General features: G+C 53.3%; 1 protein-coding gene across 1 annotated transcript; it reads right to left on the bottom strand.

Moving 5' to 3' along the window:
• Positions 1-871: 871 nt before the first annotated feature.
• Positions 872-5536, bottom strand: LOC307143008 (uncharacterized protein). The gene is made up of 2 exons (XM_079844251.1): positions 4306-5536; positions 872-993 (listed from the first exon to the last, which is right to left on the bottom strand). Exons 1-2 carry the CDS (start codon positions 5431-5433, stop codon positions 991-993), a joined length of 1131 nt encoding a protein of 376 aa, XP_079700377.1. The 5' UTR covers positions 5434-5536; the 3' UTR covers positions 872-990.
• Positions 5537-11874: the final 6338 nt, after the last annotated feature.

Here is an 11874-nt window from a genome sequence, read left to right as displayed (position 1 = left end):
AAAGGGAGATATTTGCTTTTAAAGAAATCAATTTCTAAGGACTACAGCAAACGGCCAGTAGGTGACTACACACATTCCTCCAGGGTTGGTGACATCACCAGGCTCAATATTTACATAAACCCCTCCTCCGAGAATATTAAATAAGGGGGGGTGAGGCCATTTTATATCGCGGCGCTGTTGTGGTATAGTCTGGGGTACTTGCTTTGTTCAGCCTTCCTTGTGGGACGGGGGTGCGTTGCAGAGCGTTTAACATACAGCATGTTATATGCACATGTGTGTTTGAGACGGAGGGGAAAAGGCGCGCGTCGGGCTCCCGCTGCACATCTCACGGAGGAAAACTCCACAATCTTCGCGAGTTCAATACAGGATTCGCACAACGTCAGCTGCGTGAGACAAACACGGCCAGTGTGAATCATGCACGACGCGTGCGGGGCTCCCGCAGCACATTTCACGGAGGAAAACTTCCACAAACTTCGCGAGTTCAATGCAGGATATGCACAACGGCTTGTCCTGAAAGCTGGATTTACAAACAGAAGCTGTTTACGGGCCACAACCTGTAAGTCTGATTTATTTTTCATCGATGTGTTTTCCTGTAATAGGTTAATTGTACGTTGTAGCAAGGAAGTAAACAGATGACAACGCTGTTCTGCAAACCAGTCTGTTAAATGCTCATTCATACTAAACGTTATCCGACGAACACCTAACGTTACTGTGAAGCGGTTCGGAATACTCTTGGTCAGGAAGGAAGAAGGCGGGGTCGGCGTGACTGGGACTTGCAACTTTATTAAACAGTCTTTCTCATAAACAAACATAAATCACGCACGAGGGCGCCTCAATCATCAATGGTTCACTCTTCTCTCTTTTAGTTGATCTCTCTTGTACAGCACAGTCACTCAGGTCTTGTTTGGCAGCTCACGTGGCAAGTCCCAGTCGGTCTCTCTCTCCCCACTCTCTCCCAGCAGCCGCTTATATGCGGTCTCTCCACGCCAATTACTGCAATCAGAGACAGGTGTTCGTCATTTGCACTTGACCTACTTACCGACCGCTCGGCTCCGCCCTCTCTCTCCCGCTACAGACCTCGCGGGACCACGCCCACCCCGCCACATACCCCCACCGCCCGTCTCAGGCCGGGGAGCCATCCGGCCTGCAGCCTCCCCCCCCCCCCCTCCTGGAGAGGAAGTCAGCCACAGCCATCTGAGCACCCGGCCTGTGGACCACCTTGAACTTAAAGGGTTGTAACGCCAGATACCAACGGGTGATCCGCGCGTTGGTATCTTTCATGCGGTGGAGCCACTGCAAGGGGGCGTGATCCGAACAGAGGGTGAACTCCCGCCCGAGGAGGTAATAGCGAAGGGTGAGAACGGCCCACCTGATGGCCAAACACTCCTTCTCTATGGTGCTGTACATCGTCTCTCTCTTAGAGAGCTTGCGACTGATGTACAGCACCGGCCGCTCTTCACCCTCCACCTCCTGGGACAGGACTGCGCCCAACCCCCTGTCCGAGGCGTCAGTCTGTAGGGAAAAAGGGAGAGAAAAGTTAGGAGCTTGTAGGAGCGGTCCACCACACAGAGCAGCCTTTATCTGGGTAAAAGCCTGCTGGCACCGCTCCGTCCACTGAACTGTATCTGGCACCTCCTTTTTAGTTAGATCAGTCAGCGGGCTGGCGAGCTCCGAATAATTAGGCACAAACCTCCTGTAATACCCCGCCAGCCCCAGGAACTGTCTAACCTCCTTTTTGGTCTTGGGTCTCGGACAGGTCGCAACGGCTGCGGTCTTATCAATTTGGGGACGCACCTGCCCATGACCCAAGTGGAAGCCCAGATATCTTACCTCCACCCGCCCAATCGCACACTTCTTTGGGTTGGCCGTGAGCCCCGCCCTTCTCAGCGTCTTCAGGACAGCTCGCAAGTGCTGCATATGACGCTGCCAGTCCGCACTATAGATGATGATATCATCTAGATAGGCAGCGGCATATGCAGCATGCGGCCGGAGAATTCTGTCCATCAGACGCTGGAAGGTCGCAGGAGCCCCGAACAAGCCGAAAGGAAGGGTGATAAATTGGTGTAATCCAAACGGCGTGGTGAAAGCTGTTTTTTCTTTGGATAGAGGAGACAAGGGGATCTGCCAATATCCCTTTGTTAAGTCCAGTGTCGAATAAAAACGAGCAGTTCCTAGCCGATCAAGCAATTCGTCAACCCTTGGCATTGGATAAGCATCGAATTTTGACACCGCGTTTACCTTACGGTAGTCCACGCAGAACCGGACCGAGCCGTCAGGTTTAGGGACTAAAACAATCGGGCTCGCCCAGTCACTGTTGGACTCTTCTATTACCCCCATGTCTAGCATAGCTTCTAATTCTGCCTGAACGACTTTTTTCTTGTGTTCAGGTAAGCGATAAGGCCGGCTGCGAACAACCACGCCCGGCTCCGTCTCAACGTGGTGCTGAATGAGGTCGGTCCGGCCGGGTAGGGGCGAGAAGACGTCAGCAAATTCTGCTTGTAAACGACTTACGTCAGTGAGCTGCGAGGGTGAGAGGTGGTCTCCTCCCGAGGCCAGAGCGATAGATTGAGGCTTTTGGACCGCCTCCGGCCCGAGATCCTCCTCTCCGCTCACTACCGTCGCAAGCATCACTGACTCCGCCTCAGACCATTTTTTGAGGAGGTTGAGGTGATAGATTTGACGTGCCCCGTCCCTATCTGACCGCACGACCTCATAGTTGAGCTCGCCAACTCGCCGTGTGACCTCAAAGGGCCCTTGCCACTTCGCGAGTAATTTAGAACTCGACGTAGGGAGTAATACAAGGACTTTATCTCCCGGTGAAAATTGACGCAGTCTAGTGCCTCTGTTGTAGAGCTGTCGTTGTCTGTCCTGAGCCTGCAACAAATTCTCCATTGACAGCCGCCCCAAAGTGTGGAGTTTTGTTCTCAGGTCCAGGACATACTGAATTTCATTTTTACTCGCCGAAGGTCCGTCCTCCCAAGCCTCCCTAAGGACATCCAGCACCCCCCGAGGCTGGCGTCCATAGAGAAGCTCGAAGGGGGAAAACCCCGTGGAGGCTTGCGGGACCTCGCGAACAGCGAACAACAGAGGCTCTAGCCACCTATCCCAATTTTTGGCGTCCTCGTGAACGAACTTACGAATCATGGATTTCAATGTGCGATTAAATCGTTCCACCAGACCATCTGTTTGTGGGTGATAGACGCTGGTGCGAACCGATTTAATGCCCAATAATTCATACAGTTCGCGAATCGTTCGTGACATGAACGCCGTGCCCTGATCGGTGAGAATCTCTTTCGGGATTCCCACCCGGGAGATTAAGGAAAACAGTGCGCTCGCGACACTTTTCGCCGAAATAGTGCGGAGCGGAACTGCCTCCGGGTATCGTGTTGCATAGTCCACCAGAACCAATGCAAAGCGATGCCCACGTGCTGACCGTTCCAATGGCCCGATGAGGTCCATGCCAATTCGTTCGAAGGGGACCTGCATCAACGGGAGCGGGCACAATGGTGCTTTTGGGGTGGCCGGTGGATTCACCAACTGACATTCACGACAAGACGCACACCACCTGCGTACATTCTCGTGGATGCCCGGCCAGAAAAATCGGGCCATTAGACGGTTAAGTGTCGCCGCTGTTCCTAAATGCCCGGCCATAGGATTCGCGTGAGCCGCCTGGAAAAGCATTTCCCGACGGCTTTTAGGCACTAACAACTGGGTTGTATCTTGTTTTGTCTGAGCGTCTTGGGTCACTCGATACAACCTATCTTTTAAAACAGAAAAATAAGGATAAGAGAGCGGCTGGTCCGGATGGAGGAGATGGCCGTCGATGGAACGGACCTGAGTAAACGCATGTTTAAGCGTCTCATCCTGGGACTGCTCCAGGGGAAAATCATCGCGGTCTGTGAGGCTGGGTAGCTCGAGACCGCTCTGTTCCCCTGGAAGAGCACCCAGAGGTCCCGAATCCACCTCTCCCACCTGAGCAACCGTCTCTTTCCTTTTTTTACACTTTCCCCAAGAGGCATCCACACACAAGTGCCCCAATAGTTTATTAAATCCTGGCCAATTAGTACCCAAAATTAGTGGATGCCGGAGGTGCGGGTTAACTGCAACCTCAACACTATGCGTTTTACCCTGAAATTGAATATCCACGGGCAACAACGGATAGTCCACCACTTCCCCGTGCACACACCGTACCTTAACCACGCGGCCGTTAACCAACGCCTTAGGTTGAATCAAGCTTTGATGGATGGAGGTCTGGTTACACCCTGAATCCACCAGAGCTTGATAAGTACCCCCCTTGATACTCACGGGTATCTGGTACAGGCCAGCTTGATCGGGGGCAGCTTGCGGCGCGTCGGGGACCCGGATCAATGTCCCCACCTCCATCACCGGACACCGATCGATAAAATGTCCGGGATCCCCACAACGCCAACAAGCCGGCCCAGACTTCCCCGCCACTCTAGTGGCTGGCAGCGGTTCCCCAAATTGGCGCGGAGAGAGCGCCGACGCGGACGTGGTGGGGAACGGGTCGCTGGTGGCTCCCCCTCCTCTAGCTGATGGTCGTGGTACTGCCGGAACCTCCGCGGGCAGCCCTGTCCTCCACCTCGGTGCTGGCCTGGGCGGAAACCCGCTGCGCGACCTGGGAAGAGGGACAGGCTTGGAGAGAAGAGGGGGGGAAGGAGAAGAGAGAGAGAGAGAGAGAGAAGCCGAAGGAAGGGGCTCGCCGACCCCGTGGCACGCCACCATGTGGTCCTCCGCCAACTGGATGGCCTGGGACAGCGACGTCGGGCGGTGGCACTGGACCCACTGCGCGGTCTTCTGGGGAAGCCGCGCGACGAACTGCTCCAGCACCACACGGTCGATGATTCCCTCGACGTCGCCTCCGCCGGCCATCAGCCACTTGCGGCACGAGTCCCGGAGCTGGTGCGCGAAGGTGAAGGGTCGGCCGGACTCGCCGAGGGTCAGGCTTCGGAAGCGCTGCCGCTGTTGCTCTGGGCTCCGGCCGACCCGCTGCAGGATGGCGCGCTTCAGGTCTTCGTAGTCCAGGAGATTCTGGACTGGCAGTTGGTGTGCGGCTACCTGCGCTTCTCCTGACAACAGCGGCAGGAGCCGCATTGGCCAGTCCGTCCGGGGCCACCCCCGGGACTCGGCGGACCTCTCGAAGAGGTCGATGAACGCCTCCGGATCATCCTCGGGGCCCATCTTCGAGAGGTGGATGGTGGCGGCCGAGTCGGTTGTAGACGGGGGGGTGGCCGGAATCTCCCGGACCATCCAGCTCCGGAACAGCTCGCGGTCTTCATGCTGGGCAAGAATGAGGGCCTCAAAACGTTTGTCCTGCTCGGCCCTCACGGCCAGCAGATCTTCGTGGGTCTGTTGGTGAAGACCAGCGAGCGATGACACCAGGTCCGCAAGCGGCGTCTTTGGCGGGGTCTGCATGGCGGCGGCTCTCTTCTTCCTTCCCGGGTTTCGGCACCAGTGTGAAGCGGTTCGGAATACTCTTGGTCAGGAAGGAAGAAGGCGGGGTCGGCGTGACTGGGACTTGCAACTTTATTAAACAGTCTTTCTCATAAACAAACATAAATCACGCACGAGGGCGCCTCAATCATCAATGGTTCACTCTTCTCTCTTTTAGTTGATCTCTCTTGTACAGCACAGTCACTCAGGTCTTGTTTGGCAGCTCACGTGGCAAGTCCCAGTCGGTCTCTCTCTCCCCACTCTCTCCCAGCAGCCGCTTATATGCGGTCTCTCCACGCCAATTACTGCAATCAGAGACAGGTGTTCGTCATTTGCACTTGACCTACTTACCGACCGCTCGGCTCCGCCCTCTCTCTCCCGCTACAGACCTCGCGGGACCACGCCCACCCCGCCACAGTTACAAACACTAACGTTAAAATCTCAACAGCGAACTTGGCATTAGTGTAAATGATTCTTTGATTAGAGCTTTTATGTATTGTTTATCTACAGGCATGCTAAACATGGTTCTGTGTGTGATTTGGCTAACTTACTAGTAAAGCCAATGTTTAGTGTTTGTTTTGGGTTAATAGTTCTTGCGACAGATATTTGGCTATAATCGTTCTAAAAATACAAAAGTAACAGTGCCATTCAGTAGCGATCACTATCGATCCGCAGTCTGTACTCTTGAGGAATGAACAGGTTCTGCTCGATCATCTTCACTAAAATGTTCTGGGTCTGATTCAGGCTCAGATTGGTATGGTTTTATTGACACCATTGTTTCTAATACTACCAAAGCACAGTCTACCGGGAAAGGTAAGGGGCGTGGCGTTTCCGATAAACGTGCACTAGGCGGTTAGCGAATCACAACACACTGGGCCAGCTAACCAATCTGAGCCCATCGCGTATATTTGAGGGACTGGCTTCATACAACCCGGAAAGCATCAGACCGTTTTACAAGGAGGGACAGAGCAGTGTAGAATAAATGTCAAATATATGAAAAAGAATGATTTTTTTTTTTTAAACGAAGCATGAACACATGTTACAATGCACCCCACAAACACAATCAAGCCTTCAAAAGAATGTGTTTTACCACCCCTTTAAAAAGTTTGTAAGCTAATCAAGACGGAGAATGTGAGCGCTCTGTGCTCAGACTCTGGCGTTCTCAGCGCCGTCAAAATAACAGTCACAACAATAAGCGTGGCTTACGTCACTTCAGAAGAGAGTAATAAAGGGTACCAAATGCCATATTTGATTGATTTATGACCCCCTAATTAACATTCCACCCCCCTACCTCCTCCCCCTCCCTCCCTCCCATCGGACTGGACACCTGTTCTGGACACCTGTTTTGGCCATCTGTTTTGGCCACCTGTTTTATTATCCTCCCCCCTGCTATTCAAAGGAATTTACGACTGTTTGTAACTTTGTGTTTTTCTAAAAAGTTCGAAAACGATCAAAGAATGTTTAAAAACTAATGTGCTTGAAACGTTTTAAAATGTCAGACATTGTGTTTGGATAACAGTGACAAGATCAGGGAATAGTTTTTATTAAACAAAGATAGTATTTCACATACATTTGAACTTTGAGCCGTTAAAATGTTAGAGAATATCTTTGGCGTATGGTTTGTAAAGATAGAGTAAACACTGTTCCCTTTCGAGGGAACTCGCACTGCATCGGAACGACGAATTTGGGGACACTCCCTAAGCAACAGCGTGTCTGAAGTATGAATGAAATCAAGCCAATCCTGATTGGTACCCGGAAGGTACATAAGGGGAGCCTGGGCATAGTAATGGCAGTTATCGCTCTTCAGCATAGCGCTCTGTGTGAAATCTGTCTGTCTATTTATTGTTGTTTGTCAAAAAGTGAAAGTGTGTGTGAAATGGCGACTGGAAAGTGAGAGAGTTTAAGCAGTGTGTGCATCCGTGTCCCCGTTACATGTCGGGCTCGGATGCACACCTGCTGTGTGTGCAGTGTCTGGGTGTTCAGCATACTCGGGCGGCTCTCGAGGGAGCCGCTTACGAGCATTATATGAAAGCTAACACTCAGGCTGCTCCGCTCTCGGCTGGCCGTGTTTGGTGAGACTGGCCAGCCTCGTGAGCCCTGTGGATCGGTCCCGCATCCGCCAAGGCGGTGCGGCGAGGCCGGTCATGGGGCTTACGGATGGACTGTCAGCGGGACTTGGGACTGCTGAGGCATCTTCCCAGTCTTTGTCTGACAGTTCAGATGTTCTCCTTCCCCGTGTGGAAGCCCGCGCTGCGGCTTCTTCCCCCGGGGCGGAGGACCCGATGCTTCAGCGGTCTGATTCTGAGGAATAAGACGTGCTTAGCATCGAGGCAGTCAAAGTCATAAGCACTCCTTATATATGCTATTAAAGTGAACACACGCGATCGGTGTGCATGAGATACTGGTTGGCTTAACGGCTTGAGCCACGTTGCTGAGGCAACGTGTGGGTTACGAGTCCATATAGTACGATAAAACAGTATCATCTGATGATGGCTGCATTTAAATCTGAGGATTTAAATGAAATATGAGCTGACTCTGAGGAGGTAGATATTCAGCCTGTCATTCAGACCATGTTTCACCGTATTGTTTGAAACTGTTTGGCTTTTTTCTCGAGGGATGAAAGCCAATTGTATTATGACGGCTTGAACCACGTTGCTGAGGCAACGCGGGGTTTATGAGTCCATATAAATACAAATAAACAGTTCGTCTGATGATTACGGCCACATTTAATTCTGAGGAATTAAATAAAATATAATCTGACTTTGAGGAGTTAGATATTCAGCCTATCATTCAGACTTTGTTTCACCTTATTGTGGCTGCATTTAATTCTGAGGAATTAAATTAAAATATTATCTGACTTTGAGGAGTTAGATGTATTTTTATTCAGCCTGTCATTCAGATCAGTTGGCACAGGGTTGGTGATTATGATGGCATTTAATTCCGAGGAATTGAGTGTCGTGTTATCCGACTTTGATAAATTGGATACTTTAACTCTGTCACCCAAGCGTGTTTAACTTGTGAACTGGATTTTCATCTAAGATTGAGCCCTCCTGAAGTGATGTCGTTCTCGCCGCCTTGTGGCCTGCGGGACACATCAGGTTTAGGCGGGCCCTGTCGAGCTGCTCCCTTAGATGAGGGCCCTGATGGCCAGCCCCCTCTCCCGGGTAGGAGCGACCGAGGTCGTTTTCCCCCAGGAGCTCTCGGGAAATCAGTGCTGTGTTCCCGCCGTCAAAGACGCTTCGGGCCTCACTGATTTCCCGCGCACGCACGCCGTCGTCGCCTCCAGTAGGACTGGGCAGCGAACGTGTGCGCCATCCGGAAAACGTTCTAGACTGCTCCCTGCCGGTTAGCCGCTTCAGGGGGTCGGGAATGAGTCTCGGTTGACACCCGAGGCCAGCCTCGAGAGGCTGGTTCCCTTAGTAGATTATCTCGGCGCATGGTCATGCCTTCCGAGTGTGTCTACGTGGGTCCTGCAGACTGTAGACCTGGGTTACAGGCTTCAGTTTGGTTCTCCTCCCCCGAAGTTCAACGGGGTGGTTCGGACTGTGGTCGGCCCAGGGCAGGTTCCGGTTATGGAACAAGAAGTACAGCCCTGTTAGCCAAGGAGGCCATAGAACGGGTCCCTCTGGCAGACAGGGAGTCCGGATTCTACTGACGGTACTTCATAGTTCCTAAGAGGGATGGCGAGTTGCGTACAACTTTAGACCTGAGGTACTTGAATCGTTCTCTGAGGAGATTCAGATTCAAGATGCTTAGCAATTCCTCCATTGTGATTCAGATCCAGTCTGAGGACTGGTCTGTCACGATGGGTCTGAAGAGGACGCATACTTCCCTGTATCTATCCTTCTGTGTCACAGGAAGTTCCTGAGGTTCACTTTTTGGGGGCAAAGCGTACCAATATCGGGTTCTTCCAGGCGGCCTAGCCCTTTGAGACTCTACACGCAGTAGCGTGTTGACGCCTTCTCAGAGAACTGTGTTCCTGGGAGTCGTATGGGATTCTCTACGTTGGGGGCACAATTGTCTCCCGCACGTATCGAGTCCATACGGGCGGTGGTCTCTAGAAGGAAGCTAGGCCACAGCATCACTGTGAAGCAGTTTAAGGACTGCTGGGGCTCATTGCGGCTGTGTCCAACAGAATATCTCTTGGCCTGCTGCATGAGATCCTTACAGTGATGGCTGGGAATCAAGGGGTTTTCCTCGAGGGGAAAACCATTCCGTATGATCAGGGTAACACGCAGATGCCTTCGTTCCCTAGTCATATGGAAGAACCTTGGTTTCTGTCCCAAGGGCCAGTGTTAGGAGCGTCCTGTTGCCGGGATTCCGTTTCAACAGACGCCTCCCTCACTGGCTGGGACGTGGTCATGGCAGCCGCTTGCGAGAGGTCTGTGGGAGACCCGGCATTTCTCCTGGCACATCTTCTGCCTGGAAATGCTGGCGGTCTACAAAGCTCTGAGGAGCTTTTTCCCGGACCTCCGCAGCCACCATGTCCTGATACGGAAGTAAACCAGGTGGCTTTCCTTAAGGGGAAATCCATTCTGTATGATCAGGGTAACGCGCAGTGGCCTTCGTTCCCTAGTCATATGGAAGTAGCCTTGGTTTCTGTCCCAGGGGCCAGTGTTTAGAGCGTCCTGTTGCCGGGAATCCGTTTCAACAGACGCCTCCCTCACTGGCTGGGACGTGGTCATGGCGGCCGCCTTGCGAGAGGTCTGTGGGAGACCCGGCATTTTTCCTGGCACATCTTTTGCCTGGAAATGCTGGCGGTCTACAAAGCTCTGAGGAGCTTTTTCCCGGACCTCCGCGGCCACCATGCCCTAATACGGAAGTAAACCAGGTGGCTTTCCTTGAGGGGAAATCCATTCTGTATGATCAGGGTAACGCGCAGTGGCCTTCGTTCCCTAGTCAAATGGAAGAAACCTTGGTTTCTGTCCCAGGTGCCAGTGTTGGGAGCGTCCTGTTGCCGGAAAATCAGTTTCAACAGACGCCTCCCTCACTGGTTGGGGCACGGCATCAGGGGGGTTGAGGTCGTGCCCTCTATGCAGACTAGCGCATCACATCCTCCTGTGGTACCAAGGGAAACTGTTGTCCATCAGGGCAATGTATGTCCCGGGGGTCCAAAATCAGGGAGCAGACATCCTGTCGAGGCAGGGGCTGAGGCCCGGGGAGTGGCGACTCCACCCTGAGGTGGTGGAGGCCATATGCGAGAGGTTCGGCCCAGTGGAAGTGGATTTATTCGCTTCTCGAGAGACGACCCACTGTCCACTGTGGTTTTCTCTCACGCATCCGGCCCCACTGGGGCTGGATGCCATGGTGCAGACGTGGCCGAGGCTGCGTCTGTACGCCTTTCCCCCGATCGCTCTGCACCTGGGAGTCCTGGAGCGGGTCCGTTGACAAGGCGCAAGCCTGCTTCTGGCGGCGCCACGTTGGCCGACTCGAGTTTGGTTCTCAGACATCATAGCTCTGCTAGCGGGTCAGCCGTGGGAGATTCCTCTGAGGAGGGATCTCCTGTCTCAAGCAAGGGGCACAATATTTCACCCCCGGCCAGAGATATGGAAACTTTGGGTCTGGCCCCTGAGGGGGCCAGATACCTAGAGGCTGGCCTGCCGGCGGATGTGGTTGAGACCTTGCTCAGTTCCAGGGCTCCGTCTACAAGGAGACTGTACAGCCTCAAGTGGATTGTATTTTCCACTTGGTGTAGAGAGCGTGAGGTGGACCCAGTTAACTGCCCAGTGGCTTCAGTGCTGGAGTTCCTCCAAGATCATTTCTCTGCAGGGCTTACCCCGTCCACACTCAAGGTGTACGTGGCTGCCATTGGGGCTTTCCACACACCGTTGGGTGATGGGCCTTTGGGTAGGCACCAGTTGGTTGTACGGTTCTTCCGTGGGGCTCGGAGGATGAGGCCTGCGGCTCGTTCCAGAGTCCCAACCTGGGACCTGGCAGTGGTTCTCGAGGGATTGGCTGAGGCCCCCTTCGAGCCACTAGAGTCAGCAGACCCAAAGAGCTTGACCCTTAAGATGGCCTTTCTCTTAGCCATCACTTCTCTGAGGAGAGTGGGGGACCTTCAGGCCTTGGCGCTTACGCCGACTTGCCTGGAGTTTGCCCCTGGCGAAGTGAAGGCCATCTTACACCCTAGGGCCGGTTATGTGCCCAAGGTGCCATCAAGCGTGGTCAGGCCTTTGGTTCTTCAGGCATTTCATCCTCCGCCTCACGTGACGGCGGAAGAAGGGAGACTTCACCTGCTCTGCAGGTCAGAGCTCTTATAATGTATATTTAGTGATGTCTGCACAGGAGATCTGTACAGCTGTCTATAGCTTGCACCTCCCTGCGACGCCTGGTGCTAGGGTGCTCCAGTCCTAGCTGTGCCCGGTCTCCGGCTTCACACTAGGACTGGAGCTATCCTCGGTGTGGCCTAGTGGGTACTCGTTC

Source organism: Gobio gobio, assembly GCF_949357685.1.
Source record: "Gobio gobio genome assembly, chromosome: 19".
In the NCBI taxonomy this organism is placed as follows: domain Eukaryota; kingdom Metazoa; phylum Chordata; class Actinopteri; order Cypriniformes; family Gobionidae; genus Gobio; species Gobio gobio.
Note: the sequence above shows the minus strand (reverse complement) of the source record. Positions and strands in the feature narration are given on the sequence as shown.

Bases quoted from the DNA above. Each gene is read 5' to 3' on its own strand.
- LOC307143008 (XM_079844251.1), bottom strand. From the start codon at position 5,433: ATGCAGACCCCGCCAAAGACGCCGCTTGCGGACCTGGTGTCATCGCTC.